General features: G+C 39.9%; 3 protein-coding genes across 3 annotated transcripts; 2 read left to right on the forward strand and 1 right to left on the reverse strand.

The window, feature by feature from the left end:
• Window positions 1-417: 417 nt before the first annotated feature.
• LOC130960326 (cytochrome P450 72A397-like) lies at window positions 418-4549 on the reverse strand. The gene is made up of 5 exons (XM_057885705.1): window positions 3972-4549; window positions 2122-2339; window positions 1690-1934; window positions 1152-1539; window positions 418-1058 (listed from the first exon to the last, which is right to left on the reverse strand). Exons 1-5 carry the CDS (start codon window positions 4255-4257, stop codon window positions 633-635), a joined length of 1563 nt encoding a protein of 520 aa, XP_057741688.1. The 5' UTR covers window positions 4258-4549; the 3' UTR covers window positions 418-632.
• A 2275-nt stretch (window positions 4550-6824) lies between these two features.
• LOC130963081 (uncharacterized) lies at window positions 6825-8804 on the forward strand. The gene is made up of 4 exons (XM_057889231.1): window positions 6825-8022; window positions 8128-8332; window positions 8432-8562; window positions 8647-8804. The coding sequence occupies exons 1-4, from the start codon at window positions 6825-6827 to the stop codon at window positions 8802-8804; spliced, it is 1692 nt and encodes a 563-aa protein (XP_057745214.1).
• Window positions 8805-20670: 11866 nt separating this feature from the next.
• Window positions 20671-22067, forward strand: LOC130963082 (protein FAR1-RELATED SEQUENCE 5-like). Its single transcript, XM_057889232.1, has 3 exons — window positions 20671-20703; window positions 21164-21223; window positions 21327-22067. The coding sequence occupies exons 1-3, from the start codon at window positions 20671-20673 to the stop codon at window positions 22065-22067; spliced, it is 834 nt and encodes a 277-aa protein (XP_057745215.1).
• Window positions 22068-22284: the final 217 nt, after the last annotated feature.

Here is a 22284-nt window from a genome sequence, read left to right on the forward strand (position 1 = left end):
CAAATTTTGGCCATTTTAGTTGCTCATAAATCGCAACAATAGCCATGTTTTATGAATTTTTTATAAAACCGTATATGCTGTTGCAATTTATTATCAACTCCAAACTAAAACTCGTTTTGTTGATGCAATTTATGAATAGCAAAAAACATGACACGAATTTAACTTATTGGTTTCGAAATACATATAAAAATTGAGCCTACAATATATTGAAAAATTTTTAAATGAGCATAATACGGTTGGAAATACCACTTTGATAAATTTGTTGAAATATCATTTTAACTTTTTTAAATAGATGTAAAATAATTTTCAACGTTAAATTGCAAAGGTACGTACGTCCAAAGAACATACTCATATTTATGTTCTCATCACTTTGCTCCCCCAAATACATTAATTCAGTAATTCTCTTAGGCAAATTGTCATGACAATGCACAATAAACAGAGCCTGATTCAAGCCAAGAGATTCCATGATACAAAATCAAACTTTTATTACAAGACATCAAATCAAAGTATTCCAACATTTAAGATTCAGCGAATCAAGTTATTTTAGCTTCATAAACAAAAAGCACAAGTAAACATAGGAAGCAAATAGTGTGTGATGAAAATCACAGTAAGAGACATTTTTGTTGTGATGTTTATAATCTATGTAGCAAGATTTGAGCACCATATTGTGGCCTAAGAGTTTGTGAGGTGATTGGAGCATGAGTATAGGCCGGAGAAAGTTCGAAAGAGAAACGCTGCAGAATAAGTGCCAAAGCCATCTTTGCCTCCAATAACGCAAAGTTTTGCCCAATGCATATTCTAGGACCCCATCCGAACGGAAGGAATGAAACTTGACCTTTTGTTGCCTTTAAAACTCCTTCAGAAAACCTGTCCGGTTTGAACTCGTTCGCGTCATCTCCCCATAGATTAGAGTCATGGTGAATCATAAGACTTGGTATGGCAATTTGAACTCCTCCTGGTAAAGTTAAATTTCCAAGTTTCATATCCTTGTGAACCATTCGAACAACTACAGTTGCCGGAGGGTATAACCTAAGAACCTCATATAAAATCATTGTAACCTACAGCAAAAGATTTATGGTAACATTAAGAAATCATTAGAATAGGTGTAGTTTTCAACATATTGATTCAAGAAAATAATACATAATACTTACAATCTTAAGGTGACTTAGACCATCAAAGTCTGGTTTTAGGTTGCCAAAGAATTCTGTGACTTCGTCTCTAGCCCGAGCTTGCCAATCAGGGAACCGACTTAGTAACACGATAGTCCAAACAAGCAAATTGGAAGTGGTCTCTTGCCCTGCTACATAGAATACCTTGGATTCTTCAATCACATCTTTTAATGTCATTCCAACATCCTTGTTGTTTCCATGTTCTTGAATTTCCTTGTGATTTGACTCCAAAAGTATTCCCAGTAAATCGTTCTTGGTAGCTTCACCTGCCTCCAATGCTTTCTCTCTTTTAGTAATCATATCAATAAGCAATGCTTCAATCTCCCTATCAATTTGCACAATCCTCCTTTTTGTACTTGTTGGAAAAAACCTACAATGCAAGATTGCAAGTAAACATGATTTAACAAACATTGATTTAACAACAATAACAAAACCTTATCCTACTAAGTGGAACTGGCTACATAGATCAAATGATGCTCGTTGATTCATTAAAAAAAAAAAAGAATCAAAGTAGTCTTACCTCCAACCCGGAATGCTAACTTTTAGTATAACTTTCGATATGAGTTGAATTTGCTCCTTTTGAAGTTCCGATATTCTTCTTCCTTCTTCAAGATTTCCAAATGATGTTTGAGAAATAATTTCACTAGTCAAATTCTGAAGAGAGGGCCATACATCCATTTCGCATGATCCTCCTTCTGACACCAACTTCTCATCCCATTTGTCGATCATATCATTGCAAATTTTGAAGAATGTTGGTAACATACTCTATACAGCATAAGCAAATAATTAAAAGATGAGTTAAAATTACCTATGTTAGGCTTAGCATATATCTATGAAGAAAATATTCCATAAAGAAATAAAAGTATGTACCATTATATCAAGTTGAACAAATGTAAGTTAACTCATTAATACAAGATATTGCTGGAGTAATAGTTAATAAAGGGTAAGTAACCTTCAATTTTTCTACATTGAATGCAGGGTTGATAATCCTTCTGTGCTTGTTCCACTTCTCACCCTCAAGGTTAACAAGACCAGTAACTAGTATCCCAATAAGTGGATTTACATTAGGTTTTGGGAAGTCATGGTTGTTATTCAATACATCTTTGACAAGCTGAGGATCCGTGATGATAACCCTTGGTGTTGGTCCAAACCAAGTAAACGAGTTCTTGCCTGAATAACGTGTTATAAGCAACATTATAAGTATGAACAAGTTAGAAAGGTTGAAGAGAATAGGCTTCATGTATGCTGTTCGAAATTGTCATGAATTGCAAATCAAATATGCAAGTAAGTTATGGATGAAATGCTTCAATTGTTCTAAGGGGCCAGGTGAGAATCTCAGATAATGCTTGCTGTGAGATACGAATTACTTGCCCTTGAGTTACAGCTTAATATCATATAAGGGTTAAAATGTAATTATGTAATAAGCCATGTCCAATGTGTTGCTTTTTCTGTTTTAGATCTCATTTTCTGTTATAACTGCTTTCCTCTTCCGGAAACTGCTTTCTGTTTTCTGTTACAGAACCATGCCTTATAAACAAGTTCATATCCACAACTTTTGTTGAGTTATCCAGACTCCAATCATATCCAAAGGCATATAACAAAGCTTCTTTTTTTATTAATCTATTTGATATGCCTGAATACCAAAATGATAATACCAACTTCACCTGCATTATTGCTTAAGTAACAATATTAAACATAATTCATGACTATAAAAGCAGTAGTAGACATACATGCTACCCACTTTAAAAAGAAATAATATAAAATTATATTGTTTTCTTTTTAAATTAGGTTATAAAAATGTAATATTTCTTTTATGATAGGGCCAACACATAGGGTCATCAGATATGAAGTGACATTTTTCATATTGGCTTCATCCTAATTTGGATAGTTGTGTGGTGGTGGTGGTTGAATTATGTGGAGCCATGAAATTTGACTTTATGGCTGCGGTGTTTTGGTTCATTCTGATCGAGTCCATTATCACCCATTTGGATCTCTAATTTAAAAATTAAAACTCTTGTAATTTGTAATTGAAAAGTTTAAATTTCGTAGATTTATGACAAGTTAAACAAAGGATGTTTTTAAGATATGGGACTTCATACACTACTTACACATTCACTCACCCACACTATGAGGAACGATGTAATATTCCACAAATCACATTTTTTAAGAACAATGTCACGTAACAAATAAATATTATTATGTTTTGTTAGTATTTGATTAGTTATAATTTATATTTATATTTATATAAATTTTAAAATTATATACATAAATTAATATAATTGTCATTCATATTTTTTAGAATTTACACACATAAATTAATTAAATTTATTTATTAAAAAAATTTAATATTTATATTAATTAAAGAATGACAAAAAATAATATAAATTACTCAGTCGAAAAATTTCTCTTTTCTTTAATCGAATTTCAAATGCCCCCTTCCCCTCTCTTTTCTAGTGCTTCAGACGTTTGTCCTATATGTGGTAATCAACAATGAGAACAATAGAGAACCTTCTATAGCTTTGTGAAATCACACAAGATGAATCTAGGTTTCCAGAACATTGAAATCAAATAATTTGTAGATGGGTTAACTACAATTACGTATTAAAGACGAAATACAAAGGATCAAATCATAGGAGAAAAAGATACAAAAATACAAATAAGAGCACAAGTCAAGTCATTTCTACTCACTAAAGGGTGAGTGCTTGATAACTCAAAAATAAATAAAAATAAATATATAAATAAACAAAAAAAATTAAAATTAAAAAAAAAAAGTAGAGAGAGAGAAGCAGAGAAGATGCATACCGTGTTTGTTGATGGTGTGACAGAAGAAGGAAAAGATACGAGGAACAATATTATCTGAGAGTTGGTTCATGGGTTTGGAAGTGGCTTCTGTTCCCATCTTCACCATTTCCAAAATATCCCCAACAAAGGGCCTGTATGAATTACCATTGAGTCCTTGCTCTCTTAGCAGCCTCTCAAGTCTCATTGGCCTCAGCCATAACCAGTTCACCACCTTCCATGCCCAATACACCACAGCAACTGTCAGTGCTATTCTTGCACCTGTGATCATGGCCCATGTTGCTTCCATTTGGTTTTTTCCTTTGTGATTCGTAGGTTGAAGAATGCAACAAAAGTCAGCGACCACGAGAGAAAATATAGAGTGATTGTCTCTGTTTTTTTTTTTTTTGGGTCTGGATTGTCTTTGTTTAGATAATGAATTCACCTTTCAAATTTTAAGAAAATAATAAATGCTTCATTTAATTTTTGAGTCAACAGTCAAATTTTTTGTTTTCCTTCCGTATCCCTCATTCAGGCAGAACAAAACCTAATCTACGGGGACGATGACGGTTGCGGAGAGACCGGCATCGTTGAGGAGGATGGTAAGGTGCAAAACATACGATATGTGAATATGTAATCATACTTATTAGTGATTTAGTTGTTAATACTAATTTTTTTATTTTTAATTTAATAATAATTATTTAATTAATTAACAACAATAACAAAGTCTTGTCCCACTTTTATTAGGTGAGTATTTAATTAATTAAAAATTTGATATTTAATTTTAAATTATATTTTGTTAAGTAAACAATGATTTTTGTGAATAATAAACTCTAAAATTGACCCAATAAAATATGAATTTTGTTAGGTAACTGTTCATACCCTGAGTCGAGCTATCCGACCTGGGATGATTCGAGATAAAGCGACCGACCTCTTCAGGTCAAACTATCCAACCTCTTTTCAAAGAGTTCGGCCAAATTGACAGGAGAGCCCAGTTAAGGGCCCAAATAGAGGAGTGCGACCCGAATCCTAAGGCAGCCCAAGCCTATAGGATAGAGGCAGTTCCGTTGAAGACAATGTTCTGAAAACCGGTTCGAACTGGCCGGTCGAACCGATCGAACCGTGAACCAGACACTAAAGCGGTTCGGGTCAACAAAGAAAACCGCAGAAATTGATAACCGGCATTGAACCGACGAACCGGCCGGTTATCGGTCGGTCGAACCGAACCGGGACCCGGCCGGTTTTTTAACCTGAAAACAAAACGCGGTCGTTTTGCAATGTGGGAAGCCCTAATTCCCATTTCTCCTTCGTCTTCGTGCTTCAGTGCTTCAGTAATCACTCTTCGTCTTTCTCCTTCGCCCTAATTCCAGCCTCAGCGTCCCACACCCACACTCCCACTCCCACACTCCCACTCCCACAGAACAACATCGACGAGGCCACCAGGCCACGACCCACCGGCCACCACTGTGAGAGACAGAACGCCTGAAGCCCTCAACGCCCTCAGCCTCCGTCACGCCCTCAGCCTCCGTCGCGCCTTCAGCAGCGTCGCGACCTCAGCAGCTTCGCGGCCTCAGCAGCGTCGCGCCCTCAGCCTCCGTCGCGCCCTCAGCCTCCGTCGCGCCTTCAGCAGCGTCGCGACCTCAGCAGCTTCGCGGCCTCAGCAGCGTCGCGCCCTCAGCCTCCGTCGCGCCCTCAGCAGCGTCGCGCCCTCCGCAGCGTCAGCAGCGTTGAAGAACTGAAGTCCTCATTTTCAGGTAATTTTTATTTTTTAATTTAGTTATGATTTATGAACATGATTTTGTGATGAATTCTACTCTGTGAACTCTGTGAACAAAGAATTTTGATGAAATTCTGAGTCTCTGCAACTGATATAGTGATATCAACTCTGTGAACTGACTGAACTCTGATGAAGTCATGAAACTGTGATGAAATATGATTATGAACTGATTCTGTGATGAAATATGAATTGATTTTGTGAATTCTGATTTTGTGAAATCTGATTGTGTGAACTCTGATTTTGTGACATGATTTTGTCATTGTGAACTCTGGTTTTGACGTTTTGTATACTCTGATTTTGAGAGATGATTTTGTGAATTGAATTCTGAATTTTATGAACCTGAGATGTTGTTTGTATACTCTGATTTTGGAATTTGGATGTTGTTTGTTCAATGTTCATTTGTTGTGAACTTGAGAGTTGAGATTATTGGGTTGGATTGCTGGTAATATTTAGGTATGGAAGAAAGTATCAACCAAGACCTACCTAGGAATAATAATGCTGAAAATAATTCTGCTTCGAATGAACGTTCTCTTCCTCCCGCGAGTAACGAAAATCAGTCACAAACTTCTAGTGTTCGGGGGAAAACTGATCCTGCTTGGAGATACGTTGCTTTACAGAATATAAATGGAAAACCGCATTACCAATGCTTATTTTGTCTGAGTACTTTTGGGGGCGGGGGAATTAATAGAATGAAAAAGCATTTGGCGAAGATAGGTGGAGACATTAAGAAGTGTTCTAAAGTCCCGTATGATGTAGAAAAACAAATGGAAGGTTTGTTGAAAGAGATTCAGAAAAGTAAAACTAGTAAAAGGAAAGTAAGTTTCAACGAAGAGGGTACCGATGAGTGTGAGGATGCAATTGATGAAGCAATAGCGCAAGAGGAACAACAAACTCCGAGTCAGTTACCAACTAAGGAGGTTGTTGGAGGCGATCCAAAAAAGAAAGCAAAAGTCATTATTCCTCCTATGTTTGCACCAAGAACAACTCCGGGAAGTCAACCAAGTCTGAAAAGCGTGTTTCAAAACAAAGAGGCGCTTCATGAAGTTGATAAGTGAGTGGCTAGATGGCTTTTGGATTGTAGGATTCCTTTCAATGCGGTTATGTCACCTTTTTTTCAAGATATGTTGGATGGTGTAGCTGGCTTTGGGCCTGGTTATAAAGGTCCTTCTTATGACTCTTTGAGGGTTAACTTATTAGCCGATCTCAAAAGGGAGTGTCAAATGGTCGTTGATAGCTATAGGTCTGCTTGGAAAGAAACTGGATGTACTCTCATGGCTGATGGTTGGACAGATCAAAGGCAAAGAACATTGATTAATTTTTTGGTTTATTGTTCGAAAGGGTTGTGCTTTGTGAAATCTGTAGATGCCTCAAGTATGGTTAAAAATGCTTCTAGCTTGTGTGACTTGTTTTCAGAGGTGATTGAATGGATTGGACCTGATAATGTTGTCCATGTAGTGACCGATAATGCTGCGAATTATGTTGCTGCTGGTAGGCTTATTAATAAGAAATTTGAAAATATTCACTGGTCACCTAGTGCTGCTCATTGCTTGAATCTTATTCTAAAAGATATAAGCAACATGCCACATATTTCTAGCCTTGCAACACGTGCTTCGAAGATTACCGTGTTTGTATATAATCATACAGTGCTCTTGTCCTGGCTAAGACAAAAAGAGGATTGGAGGGAGATTGTTCGTCCAGGTGCAACTCGTTTTGCCACTGTCTTCCTCACATTGATGAGTATCTTTGAGCGCAAATCGGAATTACAACAATTGGTTGTTGATACACACTTTACCGGACACAAATTAGGAAGGAGTGCCAATGGGAGAGCTGTGAGTGCAATTATCCTAGACAATAAATTTTGGGATGATTGTTTTACTGTATGCCAAATTGTGAGTCCGTTGATTAAATTGCTGAGGTTGGTAGATGCCGATGATAAACCATCATTGGGAATTGTTTATGAAGGTATGCTGAGGTCAGAAAATGGAATCAAAGAAATGTTCAAGCATAGGAAGAGTGCATATCAACCTTACACAGAGATTATCAACTCAAGATGGGACAAACATTTGAAAAAAAATCTTCACGCAGCAGCCTATTTCTTGAATCCTGATTGCTTTTTTTCTGAAAATTATAGAGAATCACCTGATGTCATGCGAGCTTTACTTGATCTTGTTACATTGCATTGCAAGGTTAATAATTTAGATTCAGTTGAGGCAATGAAAGAAATACACTTATATAGAGATCGAAAGGAAAGCTTTGATAGGCCTGAAGCTGTTCCAGCTGCAAAAAAACTTCAACCTGGTAATAATATCTGTTTGATAATAAGCTTTACTTATTTACTTATTTTATGTTTTGATTTCCTTAATTTGATAACTAATACTTGAGATATGGGATTGTAATTTATAGATGAATGGTGGAGGTTATTTGGTAGTTCTGCTCCATGTTTACAAAAAATGGCAGTTCGCATTCTTAGCCAAGCATCTGCTTCTTCAGGGTGTGAAAGGAATTGGAGTCTTTTTGATCAAATTCATACAGCAAGAAGGAATAGATTGGAGCATGATAGGCTAAGTGATATTGTGTATGTTACATATAATTTGCGTCTTAAATCCAGGTAATTTATATTTCATCATTTCATTTCATATCATTAGATTTTGTATAGCTAATATACTAGGCTTATCATATATTGTATTTAATTTGTTAGGAATGAAAGAAAAAAAAGAAAGCAAAAGTCACAATATGATCCAATCGATATTGAAACTATTGATAAGGTTGATTTTTGGGTGACGGAAGAGGTTGTTGAAAAAGAGCCTGATCTTCCAAGTAATATTGAAGACTTGCTTGGTGAGTATTATAGTTTATTGAACATACAATAAATTACAATAGTTTTGATCTTTAATTTATTGATAATGTGTTATATTTTCTTAGATGAGATTGATGCTGATTTAGATCAAGGTGGTGGTGGTGGTAGTACTAGTACATTTTATGCTGCACCACTTGCTTTTTCTGGTCCAAGTAGTGGAAATGAAGGTGATGAAATCAATGACGCAAATCTGCAACAAATTATGGAGGATTTTGATGGTTGATGACAAATTTGGCTCATTTTGATGCTGCTATGTTATGTTTGGTTGTTTGTTTGTTGACTTTTGAACTTTGAATTTGTATTTGAATGAGATTATAACATTTGGTTTATGTAGTACTTTTAATTTGAATGATATTTTCAAGTTTAGATTAGACTATAATTATATTTTTATGTGCTTATTTATATTTTATTTATTATTTTATTATAAAACGGTTTTTACGGTTCAACCACGGTCGAACCGATTGAACCTATGAACCAGTGAACCAGTACCTAGAGCAGTTTGATGACCGGTTCGGTTTTCAGAACCTTGGTTGAAGATACGCTGACCTCAACTCAAAGATAAAGATAAGATAAGATAACTAACTTATCTTATCCAAAAAGGTCACGTCTCACCACTATAAATACACTGGAGCACCCAGGTATAACTTATACTCTGATTCTACTCAATACCTGCTTAATATCCTTGCTAACTTAAGCATCGGAGTCCCTTGCAGGTACCCCCCACCCTCCGGGGACGAAGGATCAGCACCATCACCAGGTCCAACAAGTCGGACACACCAGCTCCGGCCGCTACACACCTGCCGGACACGTCGGCTCCGACCAGCACAGAAGATCTCGTCTGAGATCGACCTACAGTTTCAGGTAACCCCCGGAACATTGGCGCCGTTGCCGGGGAACCTGGACGTCATCCCATCACCATGGCGGACAACCATGACAACGACCACGATTCAGGTCTGGAGGATCGAACACCGCACAAAAACGCGGATGTCACGCTACAAGACACTCTGGAGACCAACAAAGACAAAGACGCACCAAATTCAGGGACAATAGAAGTACTCCTGGATCGTCTAAAACAACTGGAAAAAGAAATCCAACTGCAACGGGAAATCGGAAGAGATCTCCAAAGAGAGGTGCGGCGACGTCAGGAGTTGGAAGAAAAACTACAGCAATTGGAAGCCGATCTCAAATCAAAAGCACCTCGGGATAATCCCGAGAAAAATTTACGCAAAGAACAAGACCCGTTCACCAGGGAAATCATGAGAACCAAAATTCCAAAAGACTTCAAGCTCCCGGATATGACCCTGTATGATGGCACCACAGATCCCAACCATCACCTCAGCAACTTCAGAAGTAGAATGTACCTCACTGACGCCCCAAATGCTGTTCGCTGCAAAGCTTTTCCAATAACTCTAACAAAAACAGCGATCCGATGGTTCGACAACCTACCCCCGAAGTCCATCTCAAGCTTTGATGACTTAGCCAAAAAATTTCTAGCCAGATTCTCCATTCAGAAAGATAAAGCCAAGCACGCCCCCAGTTTACTAGGGACCAAACAAGGAGATCGGAAAAGCCTCCGAAACTACATGGAGAGATTCAACAAAACATGCATGGACATACAAAATTTACCAACAGAGGCTGCCATTATGGGACTCATCAATGGCCTACGAGAAGGACCTTTCAGCCAATCTATCTCAAAAAAGTACCCGACCTCCTTAGACGAAGTACAGGAACGAGCAGGAAAATACATCAACATGGAAGAAAATGCTCGGTTAGGAGAGACCTCAAAATCGGGAGCCTCCTACCGAGACAGAGACAAGGAGTCCAAGAGAAAAGAAGATCGACAAGGGGAGAAAGTCAAAAAATACCATAATTTCACTCCTCTCAGGGCATCCCTGGTCGAGATATACAAAGAAGTCTGCCATATAGAAAAAATTCCCCCAGCACGGCCACTCAAAGGCAAAAGAGGAGGAGGAAACCGAAAGGAATATTGTGAATACCATCGAGTCCGAGGATACTCCACAAACGAATGCTTCGACTTAAAAAATATCATAGAAAAATTGGTGAGAGACGGAAAATTAGATCGATTCCTGGCCACCCGGGATGATGATCAAAGAAAGAGACGAAGAGATGAAGACACCGAACGAACAGAACGATCACCTCGGACACCAGAAAGACATGTCCACATGATACACGGCGGATTCACAGCAGGTGGGATCTCTAAATCCTCCCGCAAAAGATATCTCAAAGAAGTATATCACGTTGAAGGAGAGGAGAAAACACTCAACATTCCGGCAATTACATTCACTAAAGAGGACGCATCCAACATCATCACAGAACACGATGATCCCGTGGTTATCACCATCATATTGGCGAACGCCAACCTGCACCGCATATTAATAGACCAAGGGAGTTCTGCCGACATCTTATTCAAAACAGCCTTTGATAAACTCGGCTTGGAAGAAAAAGAACTTAAAGCATATCCAAATAGCCTGTTTGGGCTAGGAGATACCCCGGTTCGACCACTCGGATACATACCGCTACACATAACCTTCGGAAAGGGGGATCAATCCAGGACCCTCAAAATAGACTACATCGTAGTTGATGTAAGTTCAGCTTACAACGCTCTCATAGGACGGACAACACTTAACCAACTCAGCGTAATAGTCTCGACTCCACACCTATGTATGAAGTTCCCAACCCCAAAAGGGATAGCCACGATAAAAGCAGATCAGAAGACGGCACGTCGCTGTTATAACGAAAGCCTAAATCTCAGAGGCAAAGGAGAAGAGGCCCACACAATCGAGCTGGGCGGAGTTCATCGACGAGAAGAACTTCGTCCCCAGCCAGAAGGCGAGATAGAAAAGATTCAGATCGAGGACACCTCAGAAAAAACAACCAATATCGGCACAATCCTAAAAGGAGATTTAAAAGAACTACTAATACAATTCTTGCGAGATAACGTCAATCTCTTCGCGTGGAAAGCCGCAGACATGCCAGGCATAGACCCTAAACTAATGTGCCACAAGTTGGCAGTGTACCCAGGATCTCGACCGGTGCAGCAGAGGCAAAGAAAACTTGGGCCAGAGCGATCCCAAGCTGTGGATGAGCAAGTACAGGCACTATTGGAAGCCGGATTCATAAGAGAAGTCAAATACCCGCTATGGCTAGCCAACGTTGTCTTGGTGAAAAAATCAAACGGGAAGTGGCGAATGTGCACCGATTATACCGATCTCAACAAAGCTTGTCCAAAAGATCCATACCCACTCCCAAGTATTGACGCTCTAGTAGATGCTTCCTCCGGATACAAATATCTCTCGTTTATGGACGCATACTCGGGGTACAATCAAATCCCCATGTATCCACCAGATCAAGAAAAAACCTCGTTCCTAACACCGAAAGCAAACTACTGCTACATTGTGATGCCTTTCGGTCTCAAGAACGCAGGAGCAACATATCAAAGGCTAATGAATAAAGTCTTCTCAGATCACATCGGAAAAATCATGGAAGTCTATGTGGACGACATGTTGATAAAGACACAAAGCGAAGATACATTATTATCCGACCTGACTCAAGTGTTTTACACTATAAGGAAGCACAACATGCGGCTCAATCCCGCAAAGTGCACCTTCGCAGTCGAAGCAGGCAAATTCTTAGGCTTCATGCTCACACAAAGGGGAATTGAAGCAAATCCAGACAAATGTCAAGCCATACTCAACATGAAGAGCCCAACCTGTGTTAAAGAAGTACAACAACTCAATGGGAGGTTGGCCGCCCTATCCCGATTCTTAGCAGGAGCTGCGATAAGATCTCTCCCCTTCTATGCTACTTTAAGAAAGGGAAAATAGTTCGAATGGACGACAGAATGTGAGCAAGCCTTCCAAGACTTCAAGGAGTTCTTAGGACGGCCACCTATCCTATCTCGACCACGAGAAGGAGAACCGCTCATATTATATCTCGCAGTAGGGAGTCGGGCAATAGCCTCAGCACTAATCAGAGAAGACGAAAATGGGCAACAACCCGTCTACTTCATTAGCAAAGCGCTACAGGGATCCGAGTTGAACTACCAGAAAATAGAAAAATTTGTCTATACCCTCATTCTAACATCTCGACGACTCCACCCGTACTTCCAGGCTCACACCATTAAAGTTCGAACTAACCAGCCCATAAAAGGAATATTACAGAAAACAGATCTGGCTGGCAAAATTCTACAATGGGCAGTCAAGTTGTCAGAGTTTGACCTCCAATATGAAGCTCGGACGGCAATCAAATCATAGTATCTGGCCGATTTTATCGCAGAATTCACAGATGCCCTAGAAACCCCGACAGAATGGAACCTTTACGTGGACGGTTCTTCAAATAAAACTGGAAGCGGCGCAGGCGTGATAATAGAAAGCGACCAAGGAACCCAAGTTGAGCTTTCCCTCAAGTTCGGGTTCCCGGCCTCAAACAACCAGGCAGAATATGAAGCATTATTAGCCGGTTTGAAGCTGGCCAAAGAGGTCGGAGCTCAAAAACTAAACATTTACAGCGATTCACAAGTAGTCACATCACAAATAACAGGGAGCTACCAAGCCAAAGATCCCACCATGAAAAAATATTTGGATAAAACCAAGGAACAGTTCGGACAAATCGGGGAGTACAAAATCTGCCACATACCTCGCGAACAAAATGCCCAGGCTGATGCGTTCTCAAAAATAGCCAGCACCAAACCGGGGGGCAACAATAGGAGCCTCATCCTGGAAATGTTGCAAAACCCGTCAATCTCGGAAGAAGAAAAAGTCTTGACTATAACAAGTCAGGACCAAGGATGGATGACCCCCATAATCAACTACCTCAAAGCAGGAACACTTCCCACAGAAAAAAAGGAGGCAAAGAAGTTAAAAAGGGAGGCACAGTACTACACTATCATAAACAACATCATGTACAAAAGAGGAATCTCAACACCTTTACTAAAATGCGTGCCAACCTCCAACACAAGGGAAGTGCTAGAAGAAGTACACGGCGGCATTTGTGGTAATCATCTCGGGGCACGAGCTCTCGCTAAAAAAGTACTCCGGGCAGGATTTTATTGGCCAACTCTACAGAAAGAAGCTACAGAATTTGTAAAGACATGTCCACCATGTCAGAAACATGCCAACTTTCACATCGCCCCGCTAGAAGAGCTCATTAGCGTGACCTCGCCTTGGCCGTTCGCGAAGTGGGGACTCGATCTTCTCGGTCCCTTCCCACAGGGATCAGGACAAGTTAAATTCCTCATAGTAGAGGTAGATTACTTCACAAAGTGGATCAAGGTAGAGCCCCTAGCTAATGCCACCGCTCAGAGAAGCCGGAAATTCTTATATAGAAACATTGTCACAAGGTTCGGGGTTCCATATTCAATAACCACGGACAATGGCACTCAATTCACAGATGCAGGCTTTAGAAAACTAGTAACTGACTTGAACATAAAGCACCAGTACACCTCCGTTGAACATCCACAAGCCAATGGACAGGCTGAGGCTGCTAACAAAGTCATATTAGCCGGATTAAAATGGAGATTACAAGATGCAAAGGGAGCCTGGGCGGAGGAGCTTCCACAAGTTCTATGGGCATATCGAACAACGGCACATTCCTCCACGAAGGAATCCCCCTTCCGACTAGCATACAGAATAGAGGCAATAATTCCAGTAGAGATTGAGGAAAGGTCGCCTAGAGTAGTTCACTACAATGAGGGAGCAAACTCCCAACTTCAGAGAGAAGAGCTCGACTTATTACCCGAAATCCAAGAAAGAGCTCGGATAAGGGAAGAAGCTCTAAAGCGCCGAATGGTCTCCAGATATAATCAAAAGGTAGTACCGAGAAGTTTTGCAGAGAATGATCTCATCCTAATCTGAAATGATATTGGAACAACTCGACCAAGAGAAGGAAAGCTGGCAGCAAACTGGAAAGGACCCTACCGAGTTGTAAAAATACTTGGAAAGGGCTACTACAGACTGTCTGAACTCGACGGACGAGAGTTTCCCAGATCATGGCACACCTGCAACCTAAGAAGGTACTACAGTTAGAATAAACAAAGATCTCATCATTGGATGCACTCTTTTTCCTGAAAAGGTTTTTTAATGAGGCACGAAGTTGAGATTCAAACAATCCCATATGTATATATTTGCACTTTTTCTTTTTACAAAATATATTTTAGATATTCTACAAAGATTCCAAGACGCATTAATCTGAAGCATTCATCGTCCAATTATAAAGCAACAGATCGGCAGAAAGTGAAAAACAAATTTCACTACACGATCACGATAAAGACAACCGTCCGATAAAGGTGAAAACGCGATTCACCCAAAGGACGATCTAGAGATGACAACCACTTTCTACAAATCGGCAAAGATGAACACAGAATAATGTAAGAAGTTATCGAAAGTGATCTAAGAAAGAACCTGACGAGGTCTTACGGATCGCTAAAATAATAACTTAAGGACTGGTCGAACATTAAGAAGTCGAACCAAGTCAACCCAAGTTATAAGTAAACCCTGGAAAGAGGTCTGGCCAACCCAATTAAAGAGGATTACTTTAACTTAGAAGGGCCTGACATAATCAAGTCGGCCCAAAACAAAAAGTTATGCAAAGTAGTCCCTGAAAGAGATCTGACAAAGATCCAAGAAAGAGGGCTACAAAAAATAACTTAAAGGAGACCGGCATAACCAAGTCGGACTCCTACCACTTAAAAGTTATGCGAAGTAGTCCCTGAAAGAGATCAGACAAAGATCCAAGAAAGAGGACTACAAAAAATAACTTAAAGGAGACCGGCATAACCAAGTCGGACTCCTACCACTTAAAAGTTATGCGAAGTAGTCCCTGAAAGAGATCTGACAAAGATCCAAGAAAGAGGACTACAAAAAATAACTTAAAGGAGACCGGCATAACCAAGTCAGACTCCTACCACGTAAAAGTTATGCGAAGTAATCCCTGAAAGAGATCTGACAAAGATCCAAGAAAGAGGACTACAAAAAATAACTTAAAGGAGACTGGCATAACCAAGTCGGACTCCTACCACGTAAAAGTTATGCGAAGTAATCCCTGAAAGAGATCTGACAAAGATCCAAGAAAGAGGACTACAAAAAATAACTTAAAGGAGACCGACATAACCAAGTCGGACTCCTACCACTTCAAAGTTATCAAAGTAATCCCTGAAAAGAGACCTAACAAAGGTCCAAAAAAGAGGATTATAGAAATAACTAAAAGAGGGACCAGCGCAAAAGACCCATCAAGAAACAAGTTGGACCCCTGAGTCACAACCTCAAAGGATCAAAGCTACAAACAATAAAATAAAACAATCCGAGGAGGTCAAGCTGCAAAATTTCAAACATCAGCAAACAGAAGAAGATGCCAAGTCAAAAAACCACTTTTTTTTAAAAAAAAAAAAGGCCGTAAAAGGCCACCAAAACTTACCACCAAAAGACAGTAAGCTATTGTTCAAAATATAAAAGTTGCTAGATAAAGCAACTAAGAAGTGTCAGCGATTAAATAAAAAAGTTTCAAAAGCCCACAAGCCGGGCCAGCTACAGATCAACAAGCTTCAGGAACTTTCTTGGCATCATCAGGACAAAGAGAAGGAGGATGAGTCTGAATAGGCATGGCATCTACAGTTCCATCTTCCCGGTTCAGAACCTGGCAATCCGAATCAGGCGCAACCGGAAGAGCAGAAGAAGTCGACACTTTGGCAGAGGACACAGGAGGAGGATCAGCATCATCATCACCATCGTCATCAGGGACAATCTTGCCATCCCTGACAACATTGTCCAGGCTGAAAGGGGTGAGATCGGCCTCGGGAGCAATGACCCGAAATTGCTCCTTCAAGTTCTCGTAAGCAGCAGTCACACTGCCCACGAGATGACCTTGGAGCTCAGAATAATCCTCCCGGGCATTGTTCAACTCCTCCCTCAGGCGCATCACCTCCCGATAAGTCATGACGTAACTCTCCTTATGCATCAAGGCTGTGTCCTCGGCCAACCTCAAAGAAGCCGCCAGCGAAAGGGAACTCGCCTTCTCATTTTCTAGATCCTTCTCTAACTTGGTCACCTTTAATTCGAGCTCCTCCTTCAGCTCCTTCATCCGGTCGAACTCCTGCTTTGCCTCCTCCATAAATGCCTTGGTGGCATGAAGAGGGAGACTTTGAGCAGTCCGGTGTATAGCGGCCGCCATAAACGCCATCTGCACGTAATTCCGGGCCATAAATTCCAAATGATGGAGGATGGACACATCGTCCATTGAGAGAGTACCATAGGGCCCAATTTGTTGATCTATGAACTCGATGGCATTGAAGTCAGGGGCATTGAAGTCGAAGGGCTCAACCGTCTTTTGCTTCTTACTTGGAGGGGCAACAGATGGAACGGCAGAAGTAGGGTTAGGATCCACCAAGCGGACCCGAGGTGTCGGAATCACTTTTTTCACCTTGGGGGAACTTGGTACTGCTGGTTTCTCACGCACTTGAGAGGACCCCTCCCCAGCCGCCTTGGCGGCAATATTCCTGGCAGCAGTCGCCCTCTGCGCCCTCTTAAAAGCCTTCATAGATTCATTATTCTTCTTTGCCTCTGCAAATAAAACAGAAGTCAAGCAACAAATCGAACAAGTCGGAAATACAGCTACAAGTAACATAAACAAACAGCAAAGAAAACACAAGATACCCAGTTTAGTTTGAAGAAGAGAAGGATTGGTTAGAAATTTCTTTGTATCAAGATGGGGAGGTTGACCCCAGCGTTCTTCCAAAACAGTCACAAAGGCTCGCTCAGCCTCGTCCAACATGTCCCAAGAATACCTGGAGACCCTCACATCTTTTTGCCATTCCAGGGGAAAGGCAGGCTCATCATTTTTGTCTAGAAAAAAGGGCCGAGTTCCTTTAACAGCTCGGACCTTGAAAAAATAGTTTTTAAAATCGCGGAATGACTCGTCAAACATGGAAAAAACCTTCTTTTCCTGGGTGGAACGAAAGGAGACCCAAGCTGCCTTCTTTTTCACCACTCCAGGCTTAGTCAAGACAAACAAGTAGAAGAAGAGAGATTGGGAAGCAGGAATACCAAAGCCATTGCACAACAATTGGAAAATTTTTATAAAACCCCATGAGTTGGGGTGAAGTTGAGAAGGGGCAACATTACAAGACCATAACAAGTCAATTTCAAATTGAGTAAAAGGAATGGTGATACCCAGCTGACCAAAGAAAAAGTCATAAGCATAAAAGAAAGGGCGACCATCAACAACCCGAGTTGAAAAACAGACTCTCTCGTCAGAAGAAGGAGGGACAAGTTCATAGTTCTTCTCATCACCAGAATTGCTACAGACACTATGAAACTGCCTAAGCTGAGCACAAAACTCAGAGTCAGCCAGCGAGACACACAGGAGAACCATGGAGTCCACCCAATCGGCCATACCCGCAGGAACCTGGGAAGGCATCTCTACAATGTTATTTTGGGAAGACATGAGGCCAACTAAATCCTACAAAAAGAAAAGAAGAGTGGATTACTTAAAAACATCTCGGACATGGGTCAAAACATCTCGATGGACGAATAAACCAAAAAGGGAAAAACCCCAAGACTCAAGAGAAGAAGTCTTGGAGCATCCCTTGGGGGCAATAAACAAGAAGGGTCTTCAAAATCATTTCTACAATCTACATCTCGGCACTCATCAAAATAAAATCCAGAAAAGAAAGCAAAGGAAGCAAAAACGCAGAGGGTCCACCCTTCTACAGTTTATCAGGAAAAGCATTGCTCCCACAGTATACCAACACTACTGCTACAGTTTATCAGAACACCAAGAAGGCCAAACGGAAAAACAGCAAAGGCACAAAACTTTTCAAAATCAAGCAAAATCATCAACCAAGGCACCAACAGAAACGGCGGCAACATGCAAAAGAAAAAGATTCAAGCAACAAGAAAAAGGTTCACACCAAAAAACGAAGAAAATTCTAGAGCATGCAACAAAGTCAAGCACGATAAAAACAGAAAAATCCAAACTTTCTCCAAAAAGAAGATCAAAAGGAAAACTTCATCGCAAAAGCCGAAAACAAAATACGAAATGGGACTAACCTGGAGACGAAAGAAGCTTCGAGGAAGAGTGGAAGCGCAAAGATAAAGGCTGCCCAGAAGACCGCCAAGCGACACCGCAAACACAAGAAAGTAGAGGCGCAAGCGAAAGACAGAGAACAGATGAGAGAAATAGAAAAACAAGAGAGTAAAGGGAGAAGTTACGCAAGAAGAAATGAAGAAGAGAAACCGTTTTTTGATTGAAAAATTCAAAATAAAAGCCAAGAGAAAATGAAGGGCAATTAATGCCAATTAAATACGGATATCAAAACCGCTTGCGTTCCCAAAAAATCGCTAATACAAAGGCGCGCGCTTTTAGAGGAAAACGTTCTACATTCAAAAAAGGTCTTTACAAAGAAAAGAATCGACAAGTGCTTGAGTTCGACTTTAAGAAGGACCGAAGTCAAAGACTCGACCTCGAAAAGAAGATCGAGCTCAAGCAAGGGCACTATTCATACCCTGGGTCGAGCTATCCGACCTGGGATGATTTGAGATAAAGCGACCAACCTCTTCAGGTCAAACTATCCGACCTCTTTTCAAAGAGCTCGGCCAAATCGACAGGAGAGCCCAGTTAAGGGCCCAAATAGAGGAGTACGACCCGAATCCTAAGGCAGCCCAAGCCTATAGGATAGAGGCGGTTCCATTGAAGATACACTGACCTCAACTAAAAGATAAAGATAAGATAAGATAACTAACTTATCTTATCCAAAAAGGTCACGTCTCACCACTATAAATACACTGGAGCACCCAGGTATAACTCATACTCTGATTTTACTCAATACCTGCTTAATACCCTTGCTAACTTAAGCATTGGAGTCCCTTGCAGGTACCCCCCACCCTCCGGGGACGAAGGATCAGCACCATCACCAGGTCCAACAAGTCGGACACACCAGCTCCGGCCGCTACACACCTGCCGGACACGTCGGCTCCGACCAGCACAGAAGATCTCGTCCGAGATTGACCTACAGTTTTAGGTAACGCCCGGAACAGTAACCAAAGACTTTTGTGAACAATGTGAACAATAAGCTCTAAAATTAGTCCAATAAAGTAAAAACACACTATACTCCCAAATTATCCACCTAGATCTTAATATTAAGATAACCATCCGCACACATAGTGAATTGAATATCCAATATATCTATTATTCACATTGTTTAATATTTTTATTGTCTACCTATACTTTTCCTTATATTTTCATTGGAAAAGTATAGGGGAACAATAATCCTAATGAACAATATGAACAATAGGGTTACAAATGTAAATTACTCATAAATTTAATTAATGATGTAATTAATTTAATTATACTAATAACCATTTTTCAAAATTTAAAATATCAGATTTTTGAAACTAGGGAACTAGCACACGTTTCATATCCTCACCATATCTCCTCTCTCTTGCGGTGGTCCTTCCCAACAAAAAAGGCTCACTTTCCAGCCCACCTACAACCCACGCTGCCCTCCCTGTTCCAACGTCCGGCAGCCTCCCAAGTGGAGAAATTTTTTTTTTCACCACACCCGTCAACCCGTGCATCGTGCAACCTGTCGTCGGTCACTGTGATCATGCCCTGTGCAGCCCCTGCAGCCCAAAGTCTCCACCTATCACAACCATTTTAATGGAGCACAATTTCGTTGAACCGAGTTGTCTCGTACCAGTTTCTTTTACAGGTGATTCGTTCGACGGAGAAAGTGACAGTTGGACAAGGTAAACAATGTATCTTGTTTCTTTTAGACGTATGTTTATTTTCATATAAATTAGATAGTTATTAAAAGCTCAACATTCTTAATCCATTATGATATTTTGTTACAAACGGAACAATTTGGATGGTGTTCTTGTTCATTCATGTGGTTATTAGTTAAAGTGTAATATATAAGTGAATGATCCCGTGAAAGGATTAGTTTAAATTTTTCAACCTAAAAAGAAAAAATAATTACATTTTTAGAATGGTGGAATGTTATAATACAATGTATTAGTTAGTTGTTACTACTTATTAGTTACAGATTGAGTTCTTGTTAGTTTTTATAACTAGTTTCAATGAACCATGTGAAAAGTTCTAAAGAAGATGAAGTTAGAAATTTATTTACTGGATATGATGAATTGTTACAATACCTCTTTAATAGGTCACCCTGACATGTTTTGAATATATATATAGAGTTAAATAAGAAAATTTTGCACATGGTTGCGACTAAAATTGTTACAATCCCCATCTGTATACTATCAAACCATGCATGCACTAACAAGTTTGGATAAATATGGAAGAAAATTATAGTAGCTAATAACGAGACTTTTTACATGGTAGTAGAAGACTCTATTTTAGTTTGTGTAGTGATACTTGATATGTGGTGGATTTATGCATTCTCTATATAAATAATAATTAACACAATACTAACTGATTAGGTGCCACTTTAGCTTAATTCATTCATATTAATAAATTTTAATATCATATTTTTGGATATAGTATTAATAAAATCTATTTAGTTGATATTTTATTATAGATACTATTTACGTTGTGTATGTTTGATTGTAGGCCATAGAATGTACGGAAATTACTGAGTTGGAATATGATGACACAGAACTTGTTGATGAGGTTTGAACTCTATTTTATTGTTGTTTTTTCGTTAACCGCATATTTGAATAGACCATTTATCGTTGTGTGGCTGAAATGATGTCTATTTTGAACTAATTTGCAGTTACCAGACCATAGTTGCCTTGCTGACGATGAAATACCAAGAGTTAGGATGCGGTTTGAGCATTTGAAGTTGGCCCAGGATTTTTATGCGACCTATGCAAAAAAAGTTGGTTTCATAAGTAAGATAAGGGCCACAAATTTTGATAGGATGACAAAGCAACCGATCAACCAATCTATCTATTGCAATCGGGAGGGTTTCCGGGAGTCTCGTGTCAAGGCACCCACACAGAAGAACACAATGGCAGGTGTGGGATGCAGAGTAAGAATATATGCAAAGTTTGATAGGAAAAAGCATGATTGGGTCTTGTTGAAGGTTGAACTAAATCACTCACACCTGTGTTCAACTAGGAAGGCGGTGCACTACCACGAGAACAGGGAGTTAACAATGCATGTGAAGTGTACCATTGAGGTTAATGATGAGACGGGCATTCGACCCAACAAGACCTTTCTAGCATTAGCCAATGAGGTTGGTGGGCCTTCGAACTTGGGCTTTTCAGAGAAGGACGTCAGGAATTACATTTCATCAAGACTCCGATCCACAAATGTCAACGCAGATGTCAAGGAGATGCTGAACTACTTCATGCGAATAAAGGAGTTGAATTCGAACTACTTTTACGCAGTGAATATAAATGAGGATAACAAGTTTACGAGTACAGTTTGGGTGGATGCAAGGTGTAGGGCATCTTATGAATACTATGGAGAGGTGATTTCATTTGATACCACATACAGCACGAATCGGTAAAATGTATTTAAGTTTACATTGTTTAATTATTTTATTATTTTTATTAGTTTCATGTTTCTAAATATAGTTGTTCGTCCTTTAGGCATGGATTGCCGTTCGCTGCTTTCATTGGTGTGAACCACCATAGTAAGTCTACTTTGCTAGGCTGCGCTCTGCTAGGCAGTGAGGAGATCCCAAATTTTGAGTGGGTGTTCACACAATGGCTGGAGTGCATGGG

The sequence above is a fragment of the Arachis stenosperma genome, chromosome 2 (genome assembly GCF_014773155.1).
Source record: "Arachis stenosperma cultivar V10309 chromosome 2, arast.V10309.gnm1.PFL2, whole genome shotgun sequence".
NCBI lineage: Eukaryota > Viridiplantae > Streptophyta > Magnoliopsida > Fabales > Fabaceae > Arachis > Arachis stenosperma.

Excerpts from the sequence above, each read along its gene's own strand:
- LOC130960326 (XM_057885705.1), bottom strand. The coding sequence starts at position 4,257 with ATGGAAGCAACATGGGCCATGATCACAGGTGCAAGAATAGCACTGACA. Across the intron at positions 2,340-3,971 it reads TCACACCATCAACAAACACG|GCAAGAACTCGTTTACTTGG; the intron begins GTATGCATCTTC and ends CACGTTATTCAG. Across the intron at positions 1,935-2,121 it reads TCAATGTAGAAAAATTGAAG|AGTATGTTACCAACATTCTT; the intron begins GTTACTTACCCT and ends TATGCTGTATAG.
- LOC130963081 (XM_057889231.1), top strand. The coding sequence starts at position 6,825 with ATGTCACCTTTTTTTCAAGATATGTTGGATGGTGTAGCTGGCTTTGGG. Across the intron at positions 8,023-8,127 it reads TGCAAAAAAACTTCAACCTG|ATGAATGGTGGAGGTTATTT; the intron begins GTAATAATATCT and ends TGTAATTTATAG. Across the intron at positions 8,563-8,646 it reads TAATATTGAAGACTTGCTTG|ATGAGATTGATGCTGATTTA; the intron begins GTGAGTATTATA and ends ATATTTTCTTAG.
- LOC130963082 (XM_057889232.1), top strand. The coding sequence starts at position 20,671 with ATGAACCATGTGAAAAGTTCTAAAGAAGATGAA. Across the intron at positions 20,704-21,163 it reads AAAGTTCTAAAGAAGATGAA|GCCATAGAATGTACGGAAAT; the intron begins GTTAGAAATTTA and ends GTTTGATTGTAG. Across the intron at positions 21,224-21,326 it reads ACACAGAACTTGTTGATGAG|TTACCAGACCATAGTTGCCT; the intron begins GTTTGAACTCTA and ends ACTAATTTGCAG.